Source organism: Strongylocentrotus purpuratus, unplaced genomic scaffold (assembly GCF_000002235.5).
Source record: "Strongylocentrotus purpuratus isolate Spur 01 unplaced genomic scaffold, Spur_5.0 spur5_scaffold_10, whole genome shotgun sequence".
Lineage (NCBI taxonomy): Eukaryota > Metazoa > Echinodermata > Echinoidea > Camarodonta > Strongylocentrotidae > Strongylocentrotus > Strongylocentrotus purpuratus.
The window spans coordinates 29,652,925-29,668,212 of record NW_022145595.1 but is presented as its reverse complement, the minus strand read 5'-3'; the positions used below and the strand labels follow the sequence as shown (position 1 = coordinate 29,668,212).

The 15,288-nt window shown below is 37.1% G+C and overlaps 1 protein-coding gene across 1 annotated transcript; it reads left to right on the top strand.

Moving 5' to 3' along the window:
* Positions 1-7,578: 7,578 nt before the first annotated feature.
* On the top strand, positions 7,579-11,999 carry LOC115921618 (chitinase 3-like; the record flags this gene model as incomplete). Its single annotated transcript, XM_030979234.1, has 5 exons — positions 7,579-7,658; positions 8,140-8,224; positions 8,709-8,768; positions 9,027-9,107; positions 11,982-11,999. Coding segments are annotated over 5 exons (324 nt in total), but the record flags the coding sequence as incomplete, so codon positions are not given.
* Between the last annotated feature and the right edge of the window lie 3,289 nt (positions 12,000-15,288).

The following is a 15,288-nucleotide window of genomic DNA, read 5'->3' as shown; positions in this document are numbered from 1 at the left end:
AGAGAGAGAGAGAGAGACTAATACTATAACAGAAGGGGTAGAGAGAAAATGATAGAGAAATATATAGAGAAACTGGGAGAGAGAGGGGGAGAGGGAGGGAGGTTGGGGAGGGGAGGGAGGTTGGGGGAGGGGAGAGAGAAAGAAAGAGAGAGAGATATATATATATATATATAGAGAGAGAGAGAGAGAGAGAGAGAGAGAGAGAGAGAGAGAAAGAGAAAGGAGGGGGGGGGGGTTGGAAATATATAATGAACAAAGTTCAATTCCATTCTGTAAATCACATCAAATTTCTCCTTTTCTACCGAGCCCAGATACGAAATGAGAAAGTATTACATATGAGAAACCTGTTTTATCATCTCCCTGTTCGCCTCATTACCTCAATTCATCCCATCGCTCCTCACATTTCATTTAACACGTTTGGCATTTCATACAAAAATGACTGCTCCTGAAAATGCATCAGCCTCTCAATTTCACAACTTTTTTTCTGAAGAGATTTCGCTTGATTTTTCCTTGAAAAAAAAAAAACAGCGGCGAATATTACAAACCAGAGAAAATTTGAGCATGTAATGACATTGACATTTACAGGCATGATCACACAGACTCAAGCTTTTGTGGTATTCTCTGTTTTTTCTTTTCTTCTTGTTTTCTTGCTTATCTGTCCTGTAGAGTAAAAAATCTCTAGCTCGAGGATTGCTGGTCTTGTCAGAGTTTGATAGAAATCATATTTGTTTGATATCACGATCGGTAAAGGGAATTATTGCACGGTTTCTTTAATAATGTTCGTATCGCTTCACGTCTTCTTAAATAAACTTAAAATATAACATGAGAAAATAAAATGATGACACGGAACAACAGTCAATGCCGAAAATCAGTATGACGAACGAAATGGTAATGATATGAAGAATGAAGAAGTGCATCGGTGGTTTCGTAAACATCATGGTCATTGTCATCACTATCATCATCATTATCATTACCAGCAACAGCGGCAGCAGTATTGCTAATGCAATCATAATTATTATCATTATCATCATCATTTTAGATGTCTTCATTATCATCATCATTACCATCATCATCATCATCAATATTTTATTCTTTTTCCTAGTCTTCATTCTAAAATTATATATATATTTAATGTAAGATGCTCTCTGGAATGGTTCGCTGTGAACACTCATTCATATAAGATGACCACAGTCCACGATGTCCATCGAACACTCACAAACCCGGAGGACTCTATCCCTCATTGCATCCTCCATCCTCATACCCATTCATCATTTTAATTATTCATTTATTCTTCAATCAGCCCTGAGTCACCTATTATTTATTCGTTAAAGCTTCTGATTTGAAAGCAGCTATTTATGAACCATAAAGGTCGCGTTAAAATATCGGACGTACCGACTGTGACGTGTGAGTGAGTCAATGTGAGTCAATTGGGTTGGTCAATTTGGTCAATTGATGATGTTCGTGATGTTGGTGGTGGTGGTGGTGGTGATGGTGGTGATGGTGATGGTGATGCTGGTGATGGTGATATTGGTGACGGTGATGTTGGTGGTGGTGGTGGTGGTGGTGGTGATGGTGATGGTGGTGATGGTGATGGTGGTGATGATGATGGTGGTGCTGGTGATGGTGATGCTGTTGGTGGTGGTCGTAGTGATGATGGTGATCTGGGTGATAGGGATGGTGATGATGGTGGTGATGATGTTGGTGATAGTGATGGTGATGATGATGATGGCGGTGATGTTGATGGTGGTGCTGTTAAAGGTGATGCTGTTGGTGGTGGTGATGGAGATGGTAATGGTTGTGATGATGGTGATGATGATGGTGATGGTGGTGGTGATGGTGATGTGATGATGATGGTATTGGTGTTGCTGGTGCTGGTGATGGTGATGTTGGTGACGGTGATGTTGGTGGTGGTGGTGGTGGTGGTGGTGATGGTGATGGTGGTGATGGTGATGGTGGTGATGATGATGGTGGTGCTGGTGATGGTGATGCTGTTGGTGGTGGTCGTAGTGATGATGGTGATCTGGGTGATAGGGATGGTGATGGAGATGGTGATGGTTGTGATGATGGTGATGATGATGGTGATGGTGGTGGTGATGGTGGTGGTGATGGTGTTGATGATGGTGGTGATGTTGATGGTGATGATGATGGTGATGTGATGATGATGATATTGGTGGTGATGATGTTGGTGATAGTGATGGTGATGTGATGATGATGATGATATTGGTGATGATGATGTTGGTGATAGTGATGGTGATGTGATGATGATGGTATTGGTGTTGCTGGTGCTGGTGATGGTAATGATGTTGGTGATGGTGGTGGTGATGGAGATGGTGATGGTTGTGATGATGATGATGATGATGATCGTGGTGATGATGATGGTAACCACTGAAGAGAAAAGAGGTATTGCAGCCATGAAAATTACGTTTTTCGGTGATGATTATAATCATCATTGTGTTTCCATCTTGTAAAGTTTTTAATCATCATTAAAACTGTTTCTGCAACGAATAACATGGTTGTATATTCCCCTCTACCATTATAAGCGTTTGTTATTATTCATTTGATTCATTCACCATCATTCATTTTAATTATTCAAAAGAGTGAGTTATGAAATAGGCATACATGAGTATTCAAATATAAGGTTTGATTTTCATAAGCATATGGTTTCGATATGTGATTTTATTGGAATATATAAATCATGTCTGTCTACACATCTCTGAGTTAGCCTAACAATACTGATCTGTATATATATAACTACGGATTGAAAGTTATTTACCATTTATTCATAAACTACTAGATTATTATTTACCTAACTTCCTGGAATATTAGAATGCGCCCCATTCCGAACGATTGTCTACTCTCAAGCCCTGTGCTCAGGCACATGCCGAGTAGTGCCCCTATATTAAGCCGCTGATTATTTCTTTGTATAAATAGCACACATGATGATCATTAGCCATAATTACGACAATATGGGTTCACTACCTCCTTACATTGTGATGTAAAGTTGTCTAAGTTTAGCTAATCTTCAGCCCCTTTCGAACAAAAAGTGTTGCCATATTTAGCTCGTGAGTATGTAATCACTTCCTGGGAGAGATGTAAAAATAATTCACAGAATCGAGCAAATCATTCGAATATCGTGATAGGGCATCAACTTTGCAGGATTTCTATGGGCTGATCAAAAAGCATTGTTTAAAAATAGTTTACTGACAATGAAGAAAAAGTAAAACTGCGTGACTTCCAATTTCTTATGGTTTCATGCCCACATAACTGAAATGGCAAAACAAGTATGCAGAGAAAAATATCACACTGTTGGCCTAATTGTTATAAAATTCATCATCTTCCCCTTCCTTCCATCATCCTCTTCCTCCTGCTCATCATCATCATCCTAGTCACCACCACATCAATCTCACAATCATCACCATGATCAACATCATCGTTCTATTCACCAAAGTATCATGATCATGACCATCATCATCATCATCGTCGTCGCCTTCATCATCCTCTTCTGTCGTGATCATCCTCCTCCTCCTAAATCATCATCATCTATTTTTCCGGGGGGGGGGGGGTCAATTTTGTTGGGAGATTGATTCATAGACAGAAGGGAGGTTTCAAGTGTATTTATAAACACATACATCAGGCTTTCTGCAAATCGGTTAAAATAACAGTTTAATTGAGAGAGATCAAGAGATTGAGAGAGAGATGGACATGAATAAATGGAGAGAGGCAGAGAGAGAGAGAGAGAAAGAGAGAGAAAGAGAAAGGGAGATCCTATCGATGTCGTGTACTAAACTCTCTGTCGGACTACAACCACCACCTAACCACTCGTTCGCTGCTGTTTTATTTAACACAGCGTTGACACCATTTACTGACGGTCGTCCGCAAATGAACGCCAATTGAACTCGTTATTACCACGACCACTGCTCGCTTTAGATGCTGCTTACTGTTTACTCAAATTAATGACAGCCATTAGAAGAGGATGCGATCCGTCTAGCATCCTTCACCCACGTCCATCTCCCATCCAGGCCCGGTGACGGCCATGCATATTATTTGAATATTGTTCAAGTGGAAACAATAATGAACAGGAGCGTGTAGGGTATTTGCGATTATTGCGGTTTTATCATGAGCGCCGCATTTAGCATTTGCGTAGATTACCTGAAGATAATTCTACTCTTTTATTACTTTTATCAAGATATTTCATGTATGATACAGAAAAGTTTGATTGGTTGGGGAGTAATCATGACTCGTAATTTAAGCTTCTACCATGCAAACTTAACATTTAGTGGGCAAACTTTCATCCACTCCTGTTGACTTTCTCAAGCCAAGTGATTATTCGCACAGTTTCTTGCTGTTTGCTGCCTCGACATCACTGGAGCGAAGATACTTTAGGCAATCTATAACTATGTATCGTTATGGCGTCCCCGTCACAAGTCACTTATATTTTGTTGACATGTATATCTTTTTTAAAGAGGATTATGACACATATGTTATAGTTCTTGCACAATCTAGTATATGCACGCCTCAGTTTCATTCAAAACTCCAATACGTTTCTTATCATTCTTTTTAAATTACGTACTCTTATATGAATTTAATCAGTTTGTATATTGGGCAAGAGATTAAACACTGTTGTTATATTGACAAAGGTACTTTGGATGGGGAAAATCTAATCATTTAAAACTAGGTTTTTAAGGATTTTGCATAATCTTCTTCCCGTTAGGGGAAGAAGCTTAGTTTAGTTTCTGTTTTGTTTTAAATCAATTTATATTCTAATTTTTAATCAAGAGGTGTACAGCATTATTCACAATCTGTAATGGAATATGTACATGTGTATAAATAGGTACATTAGGCGAAAAGGTATCTAATCCTTTAAGATGAGATTTCAACAAAGATTTGCATAATCTTTTTTCCCGTCGGAGGACGAAGATGATGGAAGGGGGGGGGGGTCAAAGATGAAAGGGGTTAAGAGGAGGAATGAAAGGTGACGTTGGAGTATGTGCGGGAAGGAGAGAGGGTGGTGGTGGTGGTGGTGGTGGTGGTGGGGGGGGGGGGGGGTGTTTATACTCCCATCGCTTATTATTAGATTTTCCATCAACAGCGCTCTTACCTAATGGACCATGTCTTTTTTCTCTAATTGGAACGTGAATGCATATTGCATGCAGATTAGCATACTGGGTTAGCTAATGAGGAAAGTGGGTTTATTTATTGGGATGAAAAATGTTTTGAATTGGAATGAATCGTAGTGGAAATAAAGGGAGATGAATATGATGAAGAGAGAGAGAGAGAGAGAGACAACAAAAAAGTTACAAAGAAGAGAGAGAGAGAGAGACAAAATAGGAGAGAGAGATAGAGAGAGAGAGAGAGAGAGAGAGATAAGAACTAAAAAGAAAAGAGAGAGACAAATTGGGAAAGAGAGACAAATTAGGAAAGAGAGAGAGAGAAAAAAAAAGAAAAGAAAAGAGAGAGTTACAATAGAAGGAGAGAGAGAGAGAGAGTGAGAGCGAGAGTAAGAAGATAAGAGAGACAAAATAGGAGGAGAGAGAGAGGGGGCGGGGGGGGGGGGAGATGTATGGGGGATAGGAGAAGTTGACTTATTTAATCTAAAATACATAAAGGAAGATGTGCATCGAAAATGGTGGAAAGGGTAAACAGGGTAGACATGATTAAGAAGAGAAAGTGTGACGATGAAAGCCAAAGATAACAATGAAAAGGATGAGAGATCATTGTATCAGGTTTCCCGAGGCACCGTCTGGTTCGCGCCAAAAAACAGAGATAACAAACAAAATAATTGATATTGGATTGTCCTAGTTTCTAGGCGACTGCACATGGAGACTGCGCATGGATGTGACAAAATGGGCCAAGGACCTCTGGCATCTCACCAGGCCAGGCTAAAATAAACCTGTTTCGAGAGGGGAATACAACAATACCTCGCCATGCAGAATTTTTCTGTGAAATTGCAGAATTGAGTCCTAGTTGTACGCTTTTCTAGATCATTTCTGTCAAAAGATTATTAAAAGTAACTGTTATGAAATTACGATAATTTTTTTATCCCCGGCATTTTCGATAAATTTGATGATTAATTATTATCATGTTATCAAAGTTCTATCCCTAAACAAGAGAGAGAGAGAGAGAGAGAGAGAAATTATTGTAATTTTGTCCTAAATACATGATCATGTATTAAAGGTAAAGACCAGTTCTGGTCAAGCGATTGCATTGTGAAAGAAACGTTGTGGAATCGATCAGAAAAGGTTGATCATCTAGCATCTAGCATCTGCAATGTTCTGGAATCATCAAAATGATAAGAAATTTGGCCCATTCTTCGTAAAGTTACAAGCACTATACACAGAAAGATGTATATGGGACTACCCTATATCTCTGACAAACCATGAGAGAAACAAATTTACCAAATATATGAATTAGTAGGCGGTTTCCCAGCAAATTTTTTATCATCATGTATTAGTCAAAACATATTCTTTCACATGATTGGTAATGAGAGCTTCCATTTCATTTTTTGAAATTGGGGCGTTTCCAATACTGGTCTTTACCTTTTAAATTAACAAGTATAATTTGACGTACAGAAAGACAGAAGTTTATCTTTTTACCTATTTAGAACAAACGATATATTATTAATTTGCTTGTAATCTATGAATCCATTAGGAAAAATTGGGGGAAAAAACACTTTATTAATTTGTATCTCGTGTAAAATATGTTCAAAGTAGACTTACAATTAAAACAAAATTATCATACGTTCTCTCTGTCTACAGTATTTACCATTTACTTCACTTGCCTTCTACAGTATCCGATTGCTATCACAGATCTTTTAGAATCAATACGATTTTGCTTGATATTTCACTCGAGGTCCTGCTGGTGTTATAGCCGCGTACGCCACGCCACGGAAGCATCATCACGTTAATCAATAACATGCAACGGGTCAACGTAGTTTCTGCCCCCCCCCCCCCCTCTCTCATATCACACTCTCTCGTCCTCACTATCTCTCTCTTTCTCCCTCTATCTCTCCTCTCTTTTACCTCATTTCCTTCTCCTTCTCTATTTTCTTTCTCTCTCTCTCTCTCTCTCTCTCTCTACAAGACTACATGAACCCCGATATTTCTATAATCTTATTTCCCCATCCCCCTCTCCCCTTCTTCCCCTCTTTCTCTCATCCTTGACGACGCAGCCTAGAGGATGCGGCCGGGAAGAGATGATGGCAATCATTACCGTCCCCTTGGCAACGGATAATTGATAATGGAGAGGTCAGATGGACAACGTGTAAAGCTAACAGAGGAGACAATCTTAGATGAAGATAAGTGAAGAGAGCTTAGACCTTGAGTCTCTTAAATGGAGAAATGGGCAACGGAAGAAAGAAGGCTGTCAACAAAAGCTGGGAAATTTCAAGGAGATTGGAAACGAGATGCTGAAGGTTGAGCATCATCCGGATGAACAATGAAAGGAGGCAGAAGGACAGATAAAGGGAAGAGATGATATATACATGTCAGGAAAACGTCTACTTCTCCTAGATCTACTCATACTTCTACATCTACAACTTCTACATCTACTACTTCTACTTCTGCTACTTCTTATACATCTACTACTTCTTCTTCTGCTACTTCTTATACATCTACTACTTCTACTTCTGCTAATACTCTTCATCTACTACTTCTACTTCTGCTACTTCTTATACATCTACTACTTCTTCTTCTGCTACTTCTTATACATCTTCTACTTCTACATCTACTAATACTTATTCATCTACTACTTCTACTTCTACATCTATATCTACTTCTTTTAGTTACTTCTACTTCTACATCTACATTTAATACATCTACTTATAGAGCTACATCTATATATCTACTACTTCTACTTCTACATCTACATCTACTACTTCTAATTCTACATCTTCTACTACTTCTACATCTACTTCTACTACATCTTCTACTTCTTCATCTACTACTTCATCTACTACTTCTTCATCTACTACTTCATCTACTACTTCTACTTCTACATCTACTACTTCTACTTCTACATCTACATCTACGTATACTTCTACATCTATGTATACTTCTTCATCTACTACTTCTACTTCTACATCTACGTATACTTCTACATCTACTACTTCTTCATCAACTACTTCTACTTCTACATGTACAGCTACGTATACTTCTACATCTACGTATACTTCTTCATCTACTACTTCTACTTCTACATCTACATCTACGTATACTTCTACATCTACGTATACTTCTTCATCTACTACTTCTACTTCTACATCTACGTATACTTCTACATCTACTACTTCTTCATCTACTACTTCTACATCTACGTATACTTCTACATCTACTACTTCTAATTCTACATCTACTACTTCATCTACTACTTCTACTTCTACTACTTCATCTACTACTTCTAATTCTACATCTACTACTTCTACATCTACTACTTCTACTTCTACTTCTACTTTTACATCTACTACTTCTAATTCTACATCTACTACTTCTACTTCTACATCTACTACTTCTACTTCTACATCTACATCTACTTCTACTTCTACATCTACGTATACTTCTACATCTACTACTTCTACTTCTACATCTACTACTTCTACTTCTACTACTTCATCTACTACTTCTACTTCTACATCTACTACTTCTACTTCTACTTCTACATCTACATCTACTACTTTTAATTTTACATCTTCTACTACTTCATCTTCTACTTCTTCATCTACTACTTCTACTTCTACATCTACGTATACTTCTACATCTACTACTTCTAATTCTACATCTTCTACTACTTCATCTTCTACTTCTTCATCTACTACTTCTACTTCTACATCTAAATCCACTTATACTTATATTTCTACATCTACTTATACAGCTACTACTGCTACATCTTCTTCTTCATCCACATCTATTTAACCTTATACATCTACTTCTACTTCTACGTTTATTACATCTTCATCTAATTATAATTCTACATCTACTACTTCTTCTTATACTTGTACTATTGCTTCTTCATCGTCTACTTCCACTTCTACGAATGCTTCTACTACCATTATTACTACTACTGCTACTGTTACATCTACTTCAGCTTCAACATCAACAATACTACAATCACCAGTACATGTACATCTACTATATCTACATCAACACATACATCTACTACTAAATATTGCATCTAAATGAAACGCTTGGTGTGAAGGGTAGAGCAGAAGTGAATGACATTCTCATTTAATGACATAGATGATGAATTATTTTAATGCAACTTGTCAATATTCAGACATAATTAATTTGGCATAGCTCTCTGTCTGTGAGGTCCACGGTGTACATGCCATGTCTCACATTGGCAAATAATTCATGGTGTTCTGTAGATACAGACTTTAATCTGATTCTACTACAAACAAATATTTTAACAAATATGAATAATGCAGCCTTTTCGCTTCCACATAACCAATTATTATGTACATGTATGTTTTATCACTGTGAATATGAAAAGATGCTGATTGTGATCCAGTTGTTCTCTTTTCATGGAAATGCTGGTATTTGTTTTAGTGTTAATCTCTTAAGGGTTCTGTGGTGATAGACTAGTTTCTAATGTGATGTGTGCAGTCTGATGCGGAGTTCAGATGGAGGACAATGTGGAGTGTTTTTCTGAGGGAAGATGGAGAGCAGGATGCGGGGTGGAGGATATACTGTCAGGTTGGAGGAGGATAGCGAGAGAGAGAGAGAGAGAGAGAGAAAAGAGAGAGAGAGTGTGTGTGTGAGAGAGAGAGAGAGAGACAGACAGAGGGAGAGAAAGAGAGAGAGAGAGAAAGAGAGAGAGAGAGAGAGAGAGAGAGAGTATGAAAGTAAACAGAGAAATCAAATGTGTATAGAAAACATAGACCATATAGATTGGCAAGGAAAGAAAGAAAGAGAGGGGAGGGAGAGAGACAGAGAGGGAGGGAGAGAGAGGGAGACGGAGAGGGAGAGAGAACAAAAGCAAGATAACAAAATGAAGAGAGAAATAAGATGTGGAGAAAACAGGGACAGATTAGGGAATAACGAGACGAGGAAAAGAGAAAGGAGGGGTAAAATAGAAGAGACAATGATAGAAATAGATATGGATATGATTTACAGAGGGGGGGGGGGGGGGGGGTAGGTAAGAACCAAGAGGAGGCGAGAAGAGAGGGAAATTGCTATTTCCATCTTTTCGCTTGAAGTGATCCATCTCTCAGGTTGTCTCTCGCTCCAATCGATGCGAGGTGTCGGAATAAGTAGCTTGTTTGCCCCGTACTGCGATCATGACACAACCGCGTGCCAGGTATGGAGGAGGGCTATAAATAGAATGAGCTTGCCATGGCCTTGTTTTCTGGCGCGTTAACAGGTATCCCTTGAGAAAACAAAGAGATAGAGAAGAAGATCAACAATATTATCTTTTCTAAGCTTCATTACATTCTGTGCGACATGGGAAAAGTCTGGCGGAATAAACATGATTATTGGAAGCATATGTTATATCATCTCCTTTCTCTTTTTCCTATTTCATTCTCTCTCTCTCTCTCTCTCTCTCTCTCTCATTCACTCTTTCTTGCTCTCACTCACTCACTTTCTTACTCTCTGCCTCTCTCATTCTATCTCTTCAACACTTTCACTTTTTCTTTTCCTAACCCTCTTTCTCTCTTGCATCTCTCATCTCCTCTCTCTTTTCCCCAATCTCTCCTTGCACTCCTTCTACCTCCATCACTCCCTATCTTTCTCTCTCTCTCTCTCTCTCTCTCTTTCCCCTCCCTCTCATATTTCCAATCTCTCACACCTTTTAATGCTGGACAATTAAAACATGCCTGCTAATAATTCTGTTCAAATATTGTAGGCATATGCATTGTATTAATGGTCAAGGTAAAAAACACACAAGACCTCTGTTTAATTAAACAACAGATCTCCATTTACAGAGTGTTTTTATCCTCCCTCCCTCTCTGTATCCCCGTCTCTGGCTCTGTTTCTCTCTTTCTATCCTCCCAAAATGTCCTCTGAGGCTCGGGTCTACGTGTAAACCATGCATGCAAGACTTGTTGATGCAGTAATCAAATATCTAATATTGACTAACTGCTTCGTAAGTAAACATGTGATGTATTTATATACTTTTATGTGAAACCATACAAGTATCTCTCTTTCTTTCTCTCTCTCTCTCTCTCTCTGTGTGAGAATAATAACAATAACAAGCATTATATAGAGAGAGAGAGAGAAATAAACCAAATTGACATAATGATATTGACCGTACACATTTATTTTTTATCTCTTCTGCTGAATTTAGCTTCCAAACATAAACAACAATCCATTTTCAGCCAATTACGTAGCACAATACTGTACAAACATATCAACATGTAATCATACATAATAACTTGCTGTCATTACAAGCATTTCTCTTATTTTGAAACAACATGGTATAATTTAAAATTATATACACTTATAAAATATTAGTCAATTCAGATTCCATGATTATATTTGAATATGCTGAGTTACACAACTTCAAATTGTTCTTACATCTGTTTACTAACATATACACATTTATAGCTGTTTCTTTCCTGGTGATGAGTTATCCCATTAACCTTTTATTTATGAATGAACTACAATACTTGGAATCCAGTCTGCATAGATTACTTGTTGCGATGTCTGGCAAGCCTCTGTCAATTTTTCGATTGTCAAAGAACAACCTTTGTTTAAAAAGTATGCGTAAACTTACATATGTTAGTAAACCCGTCTATTGTGTCATTATGATGCAAATTATGTTAATATAGCTGTGTTACAATATCATCAATTAATCTGTAAACTGATAATATATCTATATTGGACAATTCTTTGAATCATTATTTTATCACATGTCAAATATGGCATAGGAAATAATTAACAACTGATAACTACAAGGCCTAGAAAATCAAATAGCTTCAAAATTCGAACCCTATTTTCAAAGGTTACAGTTTTAAAAAAAATACAATGTTCTTTTGTTTATCTCTGCAGATGATCAACCAACCCTAGGTCAACCCAGACATCCTTGAAGGTAGTATATGAGCAAACATGTGATAACAACTAGTCAAATACAATGTACTTCAATGACTGCAAGAACAATGTAATTATCGAATGAACGGTTATTAACCTCACTTGATGTTTACTGGTTGAATAAGTAACTTGAGAAAAACATGTCAATTATGTAGATCAATCTGACAGAAACCTCATGACATGTCTGGGGAATAAAGTCTGTAACAATTATATTATTTTCATGTAAAGGTATGAAAGTCATCAAAAGACAACATTTCTCAGAATTTAAGTCTGGCCAGTTTGACTTAGAACCAAGAACTCACATTTGCTTAGGATTGTTGTCTAACATAAAACATGGTGCATTTAAAAAATCAACTCTCTTTGGAGTTTAAACATGATCATGATCATTTCAATGTTGTACCTATTGATTTCTCTATGGGGTTTACCTATCCTCTCAAAATACTGAACGAGATTACAGTGTAAGGGCCCCAATCTTTTTTTTAAATACTTTTCACTTCTCAGTATGTTAGGCATCATAATACTGTTTTCATATCAAGAACCATACACATGTAGGCTAAACATAATGAACAAGATTAAAGTGTAAGGGCCAAATTAATGTTATACTTTTCATTTCTAGGTATTTTTGGCATCATATTACTGTTTTCTTGTTAAGAACAAAGCATATAGAGGCCAGACAAGCAACAATATATTATTTCAATTTTATTACAAGTGTTTTGAAAAACTAAAGACAAGGCCATCATATGGTTATGAGAGCATCATATGACCTAGTCATGTGACACCCTCTGTCAATGATATATTGACTACATGTACATCATGACACGCATACCAGCAACAATATGGATATCTTGGGGTTATTGTATTTTATTTATTTTATCTACCATCAAATAATCATTTGCATCATCATGGGTCATATTGAATGATATCTTAATTCTTTTCAAATTGAATTTAAAAAACATCAAACCACATTGTATATGCTATCCTTTTCATGAATTACAGTAGTTTTGACAATCTCCTTTTTAACAGGGACCCCTTTTTGCACCTAATGATTTTGCCTTTTCAAGGTAAGCCTATCCCTCATATATTTCCTTTCTGGCTAAATGAACAGTACCTGCATCATTTTAATTATGGTAATAAATTAAAGAAGCTTAAATCATGAAATTAAAATGATGTATTAACTGTGGACGGCTACAGATAGCTGACCTTTAGAAAGACAAGGTTGCTACTATTAAAGTCATATTTGTCTTTACATGCCTCATACAGAATTGTTTAATTGGGTATCTTGATAACATTTGTGAAGAAAAACAATGGTCACACATCCAGTCACCTGATTGTTGTTCATACACAACATCTCTATACAGTTTGGTTTGTGTGGCTTCAATAATATTTTCAACCCTTTGAAAACTAAATTCTCTCATTCCCACATGCTTTAATCCAGTTTTTAAAGGAGCCATCCAGTTCCAGTATTCAGTGCGTTAATTTCTTGGATAAAGCGTATTGTTTCAAAACTTCCAGTATTTGTCTGAACTCTTTTGTCTGCTATGTTTTGTTAGGAATCCAGAAGTTAATCAATTAACCTGTGATATTACTCCATTTAGTTCTGATAAACTTGAATAGTAAATGAAAAACACAAAATTCCTTTGAGTTCAGATTCAAGTGAAAAGTAAATGAAAAACACAAAACTAAAGAACGTTGACTCTCTATGTGTGTTTTGTCTGAGAAATCTTCTAATGTAGCAATCATAATATATCACAATCCCATTTCCTTTGTTAACAAATGATCCATTCCCCAAACAGACATTTCAAGAATGTTGACTTTTCATGAATGTATTTGTACTGGTGGAATTTCACAATAATCAACTGCTATTGGTATGGCACCACAAGGTGGAAGTGGGATGAGCGGCACATACAAACAGTTAACCACCAAATTATTCATACCCTTACCAATTTGTTTAATTTTTTTAGGTATGTGAAAAGTTGATTTGCCCCAATTTATGTATCTTGAGAATAGCACAGACGAGAGTGTAGAGGAGAGTCACCACCTTTGCACATTAAGAATCGTTTACATCTAAAAGTATTCAACAAAAAAGTATAATTCAACTTGTCCACCTTTTATTCTTGAGTGACGAAAAACACAAAAAACCTCAAATTTACAAGAGGTATGGATAATTTAATTGTTAACTGTATATTTCCCTTTGGAAAACACCACCCCCACTTCTCCTACAGCTTATATTTCCTGTTTTTACAGGCATATCAACCACATGCAGATCCCGATATCCTGATAAATTGTCTGGTTCAAGCCACAAGGGCGTCTCATATACATGAATACACATTTGATGCTGTTTTGGCTCCAAACAGACAATGTCTTTGCAGAGTAAATGCCCTTCTGGCTCTCAGCAGATCTGGACAATACAGGATGAAATGATGATGTCATAAATGTCCTCTCGCATTTTAAGACATGAACTTTGCTCACCTCTGTGATATTTCATAACCTTGCATTTGAGGACGGTTCGGTTGACCTACACTACAGTTCAGGAGAGTGAAGGTCCAAAAGACCAAAGCATACTGTTTGTATTTTAGAGTGATTTAACCCATGGACCATCGATCTGTGAACCAATTTTCTGACTAAAGGTTGATGAAGGTCTGCATGTCAAACCTACTTTAGTGACCACCTTTGTAGAAAGACCACCTGTCTTGTAAACTTTTAAAAGACCCCCTTTTCTGTTGTTCCTATTGATAGATATTTCTCACTGAACCATAATTATATAGATTAGAAGGAGCCTGAACATGAAGACCATCTGCCTATTTCTACCGATATCATCATCATCTTATTCTCAGGCCGCTATTTCAGAGATCAACGATCGTCAAGGAGTCGAGTGGTTTAAGAATTTGACTTGAAATGCAATGGGTTTGGTTTCAATCCCCAACACGGCACTAATGTCCTTTTGCAAGATATTAATCTACATTTGCTACTCCATACCCAGGAGAGAAATAGCGATCTAGTAGGATAAAACATATAAGAAATACTCAATTAACTTCTACATATAAATAATCTCCCACACATACAAACAATAAAGAAAACTTTCAAGTTTGTTTTGAAACCCTCTTCGTAAGCCTCATATATACAGATATAATTAGAAAATAGCGAATAACACTTGCTGAAAAAAATGAATAGCTGTGAATGTGCAAACAACATTTATCTAGAGAGAAGGGTGCTCGGGGGTAAAACCAAAACAACCACGCATAAATGTGTTTTCAAATGTCAATGTGAC